Source organism: Egretta garzetta, unplaced genomic scaffold, assembly GCF_000687185.1.
Source record: "Egretta garzetta isolate BGI_Z169 unplaced genomic scaffold, ASM68718v1 scaffold57, whole genome shotgun sequence".
NCBI classification, from domain to species: domain Eukaryota; kingdom Metazoa; phylum Chordata; class Aves; order Pelecaniformes; family Ardeidae; genus Egretta; species Egretta garzetta.
The window spans coordinates 179680-187676 of record NW_009260180.1 but is presented as its reverse complement, the minus strand read 5'-3'; the positions used below and the strand labels follow the sequence as shown (position 1 = coordinate 187676).

At 48.8% G+C, this 7997-nt stretch overlaps 1 protein-coding gene across 2 annotated transcripts in view; it reads left to right on the top strand.

Annotated features, from left to right (window-relative positions):
* The window catches only part of MAFK (MAF bZIP transcription factor K), a 7368-nt gene extending 3350 nt beyond the window's left edge, over positions 1–4018 (top strand). For both annotated transcript variants that reach the window (XM_009641814.2, XM_035897222.1), the window contains exons 2-4: positions 673–752; positions 1958–2820; positions 3281–4018. In XM_009641814.2, the coding sequence (XP_009640109.1) occupies positions 717–752; positions 1958–2392 (471 nt within the window). In that variant the 5' untranslated portion in view covers positions 673–716 and the 3' untranslated portion in view covers positions 2393–2820; positions 3281–4018. The remainder of the gene's footprint in view (positions 1–672; positions 753–1957; positions 2821–3280) is intronic.
* The last annotated feature ends 3979 nt before the right edge of the window (positions 4019–7997 follow it).

Below are 7997 nucleotides of genomic sequence, written 5' to 3'. Positions count from 1 at the left end.
GGGGCGGGGGGGGCCTTTTGTTTCTGTTGTTTGGGTTTTCTGGTAGCGTCTCCTTTGGGTGGGGACGGCACCGAAAGCAGGTTACAAACCAGGCAGCTTCCTTCTGGGTTGCTGATTCAATTTCGAGCCGGGTTAATAATAATCAAAATAAGAATGAAGGGAGTTGTTGTCTTGTGGCTTTCCAGTGCCTTTTATGAGTGGCGGTAACTCTTAATTCAGTCCCTAATAGGCCATTCTGAGTGTCTGGGATTCCTCCGGAGGGAGGTGAGCGAGTGACTGGGCCTGGGAGGCCACACTCGGCGCTCCCTGCGAGAAGGGGTGGCCTGTTGCGAGGCGGGGTACGGCGCTTAGCGTAACTGTTGTTTACAGGCGGGAGCTGGTATCCTTTCCCCCCTCCCTGCCCCGTCTTCGTTGCTTAATCTTAGCATAGTTAATGGCAACATACGAGATCTTTAGTGTTAAAAAGCAATGCACTTAACGCAAATTTCTCTTTCTTGTATCTGAATGGGGTAAACTGATCTCCCGAGTCCATCACGGTGTTTTAAACAACTGTGTGGTTATTTCTTTCAATGGTGGTTGAGTTGGGGGTTTGGACTGTGCATTGGGTATCTTCTTCCTGTCTTCATCTCTGAGATTACTGTAACCTGAAAATCTTGGGTTTTGTTTTTCCAGTTGCAATTTCTGAGCGGTTTTGTCCGGAAGACTGTGCTCAGGTTATGACGACTAATCCCAAACCGAACAAGGCATTAAAGGTAGGGAAGAAGGCTGAGTGGGCGATGCGGGGTGGCAGGGGGGACTATTGCAGAACCATGTTCCGTGCAACGTCAGTCGTATGTGACTGTTCTTTTTCTTTCTGAGAGACTCTTGCAAACGGGTGCTGATGCAATTTCCCACTATCTATAGGAAAGGTTAGGGTAGAAGATGACCAACGATACCCAGAAAGAAGTCTGAAGTCTCTGGGATGGCGTGGAGGCTAGAGTATCCCAGTTGCTATCCAAGAGACTTGTGACTATGGCAGGTGTTGGCAGCATCCTGAAACCAGTGCTCCTAGGCCTGCTAATGAAGTACATCTATTCTCACAGCTGGGAGGCACTGGGGAAAGGACGTGTTCAGCTGGTCTCTCTCAGATCCATGAGACAGTAAATGCCTCGGACATACTGGCTCAGTGGCGGTCTGCGCACAGGTTGTGCATGCATTGTCACAGTTTCTTTCTGGTGTCTCAGCTCTTCGTTCCAGATGTCCTGCAGTCTCTGAAGAGACAAAAGGATGATGTCTTAAAGGTTCTGGACTCGGTGATCTTAAAGGTCTTTTCCAACCTAAATGATGCTATGATTCTGAAAATAATTGTGGCAGCAAACCTGCTTGAGAAAAAGGCACAAGGCCTTCGTATCTTTCTCATGTAACTTCAGAGTCTGACCTCTGTACCAGGAAAACCAAATCAGGCTGTGGTCCTTGAAGCCGAGCAGGGTTGGTTTTGTTTGCTGCTTGGATGAGCAGCCTTCAATGAAAAGCCACAAAATGCTGAATTAAGCCCTGTATACAAGTGGCTATTCTGCTTTTGGGATGCTTCCCCGGTGTCCCAGCATAATGCTGGGAAAAGGTGTCATCTTTAGCATTTGGTATGAATTCCGGGTCCTGACAAAGGAACGCAAAGGGCTTCAATCTGCTCCACATTTATTTCCTTAAAAACGTTACTGTTCAGTTCATGCTGGGTGCATAAGGCTCACTGCTTTCTCCGACTTAAGACGGTTACCCAAACCCAGGCAACAGCAGTGCTCAGGTCTCCGCTATGTTTTATCCAGATGTTTTAGTGGCACGTGCGCTCACTGCAGTGCTTCGTGGGTGTTTTCCAGGTAGGGGTGTCACGCTGCTGAGGGGTGGCCTGTCTCTCTTCACTGTCCAGAACAGCCGTTCACATAAAGGGCTGCTGCTATCCCTGTGCTGTTGGTATTTGCAGGTAAAGGAGGAGTCAGGAGAGAATGCCCCAGTGCTGAGTGATGATGAACTCGTGTCAATGTCCGTACGGGAGCTGAACCAGCACCTGAGGGGTCTCACCAAAGAGGAGGTCATCCGTCTGAAGCAGCGGAGGCGCACGCTGAAGAACCGGGGCTACGCTGCCAGCTGCCGCATCAAGCGTGTGACTCAGAAAGAGGAGCTAGAGAGGCAGCGGGTTGAGCTGCAGCAAGAGGTGGAGAAGCTGGCCAGAGAAAACAGCAGCATGAAGCTAGAGCTGGACGCCTTGCGCTCCAAGTACGAAGCACTCCAGACCTTTGCTCGTACTGTGGCGCGAGGGCCTATTACCCCGACCAAAGTTGCCACCACCAGTGTCATCACCATTGTGAAATCAGCCGAAATCTCATCCAGTTCTGTGCCGTTTTCAGCAGCGTCCTAGTGCCCTCGGTGGGGGGAACTAGCAGCCTTTCAGAGGGGAGGGGAAAAGGCTCTTATGCATTGTTCCGGAGTCCTTGGTCATGTCAAGAATTGGCATTTTAACAATTCTCTTCCAAAAGTGCAAAAAATAGAGTGAAAAAAAAAAATAAGAAAAGAAAAAAAACCCCCAAACCTACAAAGGGAACTTAACTGGCTGCTTCTATCTGGACTTGGTGGCTCCATCAACCTCTCGTGTCCAGGATTTGAGCTCTGTATGCAGTACAAATTGCAAGATCTGCTTCCTCCTTCCCCCTGCCTCCCCAAACCCCTCTCAGCCGTGGGCAGTTTTCCAGCTGGGAGAAGATACTTGAGGAGCCTCCGGAGCCTTCGTGAATGATGCTCAAGAGCCAGGAAACAGATGGACCGTAGAAATCATCATGTGAGATGAATGTATGGGAAAAAGAGTTTCCTTTAGTGGCATCCTACTCCCTGTAAGAAGGGTCTCCCCTCCCTTCCCCACTTCCATCTAATATCATGAGGGCAGGGATATAGGCTTTTTGGATTAGATTTCGTCCTGCTATGAGTGGGTGGGAGCGGGAGGATGATGGAGACTAATGCTTGGGTCTGACCACACCCATTAGGAATAACCTTTTGTTTTAAATCCATGCTGTTAAAATATGGAAAAATATATATTTTACATATTTTAATATGCCCCATTACCTGTGTGGCCTATAAAAACTACATTGCAGCCTCCTGTATTCCAAGCCCAAGTTTCCCGATAGCTCCTTCCCTAAGGTGTGCCTGTGAATTGGGTATATTTATGCAGTTTATTTCTTCCAAATGATCTGCAGTCTTGAAGTAGCGGCTTTTTTTTTTTTTTTTTTTTTTTTTTTTTCTGGATTCCCTGAAGCTGAAGGGAAGGAGGCACAGTAAATGCTGTGAAGAGCTGTGTGATGGGGAGGAGAAGGGGAGATGAGGAGGAAAAATGCTGCAAGTATTACCAGGTGGAGGCAGAACTGGCTGCGAGAAGGTGGGACAGTTCTGCTGGGATCAGCACTATGAGAAGGGGTTTGTGCAGAGTATTTTGGAAAGATGTTTTTAAAGCACTGAAGTGTTAACAAGAGGGCGATAGTGTTCAGACGGGAGGAGAGAAGTTATAGAGCCTCCTCCTTGACAAAAGCATTGGTAGGTTAGCAGTGAACATCCCAGCTGGAGAGCTGGGCTCACCAGTCGTTGATGACCAGAGAAGGGCTATGGGGAGGGCGGATGGGAGCTGGAAGAGTCTTTTCCTCTCCATAGCATGTCAGGCGCTGAAGTTGGGATCCAAAGAGTACAGAGTAGAACCCTCGGTGTTCAGTCAACCTGTGTGAATGTGACCCTGAAACTTGACGCTTTCTCTTGGGAATAGGTGAATTATCCCGAGAGGTGCATGGAGGGCAGGATGGTGAGTCGGGGTGTGTGTAGGGGATGGAAGAATTGGGATTGAGAAGTCGTTCGTATGGCTCTGAGTGATGGTTTGGGAGAGGGATTTCTGGCTTGGCAGCGGGCAGGAGGCGGGAAGCTGAAAGGAGAGATTCTGCTGTTGCGCAGCAGCGCTGAAAAGACAAATGTTTCCAGGTCACTGTAAAAAAAAAAAAAAAAAAAAAAATAGCTATGTTGGTGTTTGTGTGTTTTGTTGTTGTGTTGTTTTTTTTTTCTTTTTGAAGTAGGAAAGAAAAGGGACTGTGAGTTTTGCAGGGCAGGTCAGAGACTTGTGGAATGGACGATGCCTGTTGTCATGCAGGTGAGAAGAGAATGAGATTGCTGAAGTTTAAGATGAGGAGAAGAGCTTAGGGGATTTGGGCTCCAGAATAGAAAACAAGGATCATGGAGAATTTATGAGTGTTTTGGACTGACAGAGAATAATCAAGTGCCACCGTTGTTGCAAAGGGGACAGTGAACTGGCATCTGACACCCAGTTAATTTGTTGTCTGAGGCTTTGTCTTGCCTTGAATGGCAGTAAGTTTGTAGAAATTTAGCGAAGCCCTACTTGTCTTTGGAAGAAGTTGTTAGCTTGCTTTTTCTTTTTTTTTTCACCTTGTCATCGGAGTCTCTGGATTTCCCAGGAGGGTCCTTTGTGAAATAGGTTAATGAAAAGAGAAACCTCAGAGTTGGTTCTCATTCAGTCCTCAACATTGACATCCGTGACCTTACTGAGCCAGAAAGGGTGTAAGTGAAACGCTTCCTGAAGGCTCGTTACCCCTGCCAGATCCACGTGTTATGGAGGGGAGCAGGGAGTTTCCTTCAAGTGATTTTCCAACACGTAGAGTTTGGATGACACTTAGCGTTACCTCATTTCTCCTCCACTCCCTCCCTATCTCCGAACAGGCAGATCGATGTCCTGTGTATCAGTACCAGTTATTGACTCCCACAGCAGAAGCTGAGGAAGAGAAAGATGTTACTGTCATTTCCTGGTCCTCTCATGTTCTCCAGCTCACAGACATTGGAAACTTGCCCAGACCTTACAGGTGCCTCCGAAAACAGGCAAAATGGAGACTCCTGGCACTGTTGGGGCTTTAAATGAAAACTTTAATGAAAAAGGCCAGTTGACTTGAAAATGCCCAAATGCTTCCAGTCTTTAAAACAGCTCCAGAGCTCCATTAACATTCCTGGCTAGATAGGAACGCCCTCTGGCTGCCCTTGACCCCCTCGCTGGGGAAATCAGACCAGTTGCACTGAGGGGGATGGAGGTCAAACTTTGTTCCGTGGGGTCTTCTTGCTGTTGGAAAGAGTTGAGAAACATATCTTTACGTGGCACTTCCCTTGCGGCCAAGTATTCCTTTTTTTCCAGTTCTTGGAAGGGTGCCAAAGGCTTGTCCAAGTGATTGCTAGTTTAGTGCTGGTAGGCACTTAAATCTCTGGTCACTCGATAAAGAACAAGAGGCCTGGGTGTTGTTAAAGCTGTTGATACCATAGCCATGGTAGGTAATCCATATTGGATATCCATAAGGACCACGTGGAAATATTTAAAGAGAGAGAAATATATATATAAATATATAATTATATACATTTTATCGTACAGATTTTTCGTAAAAAAAAAAAATAATTTTTTTTCCAAGTTTGATACTGTAAATCTTTATTAAAAGAAATTGCCAGTCCAGGGCTCCCTGGGTGGTGACCTGGAGGGGAATGAAATGTCCTGGCTAAACTTCCACAGAGGGATCAGAATTGCAAGGTAACGTGGAGGGAGGAATGACCCGAAAGCTGTTGACCGCGTTGGAGACCCAGCTCCTCCACCCTCCACCCTGGAGGGCCCTCCAGCTTGGGGTTGTCGCATTGCATTCCTCTGGGGTTTGGTTTGTTTCTGTTGTTTTTTTTTTGTTTGTTTTGTTTTGTTTTTTCTCTCCGTCCTGCACTTGCAAGCCTGACACCCAGGGCGAGCGCCGTGTGGGGAGCTGGCTGCTGCCTGCGGAGTTGCCCAGGCGGCTCCGACAGCGCTCCCCCTGCAGCCGTACCTCTCGCTTGTCTCTTTGCTGCAGTAGTTTGGATGCCGGGGCTCCCTTCTCTGCCCCCTTTCATTTGTCCTCCCCACCCCACTGAGGAGCAGGGGCTCTGGATTTGAGTGCTGGGGTCCTCTCCCCTGGGCCTGGCCTTTCTTTGGTTGCTCCCCATCCGCAGTGTGAACCATGGGCTGGGTGGGAGGCAGGAGGAGACAAAAGCCTTGGGCGGGGACTGGGAGGGACATCTCTGTTCTTGTAGACGTGTTTGCTGTGCTCTCTGCTGGGAGTGGGGAACCTTTCCCTCCAGGGCAGCTCCAGATCCCTTTGAAGCAGGTCAGCGTCTCTGCTCTTGCCCAACTCTGCCGGAGGAGACCGCAAAGCGCAAGCTTAGAGACCTGGGTGACACCACAGCTCCGGGGACGGCTGGGGAGGGGACGAGGCTCTGGCGGGTGAGCTGGTGAGGAGGCAAGCTGTGGCAGGGCCAGGCGCGATGCCACGGCAGTGCGGAGCGGTCGGGCCACTGGACGGCTCAGACCCGGGGAGGAGGAGAAGGTGGCATTTTTTTTTCTCTCTCAAATCATTTAAACTTCATTGTCATGATTGTTTTTATTTAAAAAAAAAAACAAACAAAACTGAAAAACTTTTGTAATGTGGATTTGTTTTCCTTCGTCTGTATTTCAGTCTGCTGGGGTGTTTCCGTAGATGGTGGATACTTGCTTTCATTTTTTTAATGATAGAAGTCTTCTGTTTTAAGTTGGGTTTTTTTTTTTATCACCAGCTCATTCTATCCTCTGTGGTTACTCAGTAATTTCATTTCAATATTTATTTTTGTGCTGCTTTTTTATTATAAAATAAATTATTGATATACCAAGCAATGTGGATTCCTGTTTGTAAGGCGAATAGCCCTGTGTATGTGTCCATTACTTTCTCTTGACAGCCACAACGTAATTTATTGCTGTAAATTTAGCTGCAGTGACTGGTTTTTTTGTACCTTTCCAATAAAGCATTTTCTGGTTTCAGACTTGCCCTGGTCTATGGTCAGCGTTTTGGAGCTTGAATTGATCTTCAGCGGAGCGTTTGCCTCGGTTTCTTTGCCTGCCCGTCCCCGGTGCAGCATACAGCTGACTGTCGGCTGCGGCGCTGCCGGTGAGCGATGTGTTTTTTAGGAGGCAGGCTGGGCTAAGGCGAGTGCGACGGCTGCTCGGGCTTTTGCAAGCATCTGACCCGGCCCGGCATAGCCAGCTCGCCCGTCTCCCAGCTGGGCTGCGGTGCTTCCTTGGTGTATTTGCAACACGCTCAAGGGACAGCTCTTGTCCAAGCTGCTTGGCTGGTAGATCTCGTGCTTAGACCACGTATATCTGTTCTAACCCAGGCTGTGCCTTTGTGTATGACCCGTGGGTGTTTATGGTAGCACAGGCGGGGACCGATAGCTTGGCAGGTGCCTGCCTGCAGCCGTGGTGCTGGGATCTGGCTGCACAAGGCCACTCCTGGCTTGGAGACCCTGTGCCATGAGACTGGTCACACTGCTGGAGAAAGATGCTCCCCTCTCCTCCTTTGGGTTGTGAAATATCCCTACACCGCTTTCTTGTGCGACTGCTTGTGAATAAACTGCTTTAACCCCTTACATCAATATTTCATCTTTCTGTTTTTCCCTGTTTGGTCTTCAAAGAGGTGGCACTTTGTGCCATTGAGATCCTAGGGGCCACATTAGCTTTAATCCCTTATTCCAAGGGGTCGATTTTCTTTAGGGGACAGCTGAAGGAGGAAAACGCTTGGCCTGTGCTGGGTTGAGGCAATAGGTCGGAGGCAGATGGGTGCATTGGCCAAGGTTGGAATTAGAGGTAGGGTGAAGTGGAGAGAAGCAGGGCTGAGAAGGCTTTGTGTGTCAGCGGGTAATGGATGGTCATTAGGTGCCAGAGGTGGGGCCAGGCAGGCCTGGCTGAGCAGGGATGCGCGTGGAGCCTGGGGGGTGATTGCAGTCACCGTGCTGAGCAAGAAAATCATCATCATCAGCTGCTTCAGCTCCTGCCCAGAGAGATGGCAGCAAGCAGCTGTGTCTATAGAGAGGGAGGTGGGCCAGTCATGTCTATTGGAGGGATGGAGGAGTGTTAGTTCAGGAGGAAAAAGGCATCAGGAATGGGCCAGGTG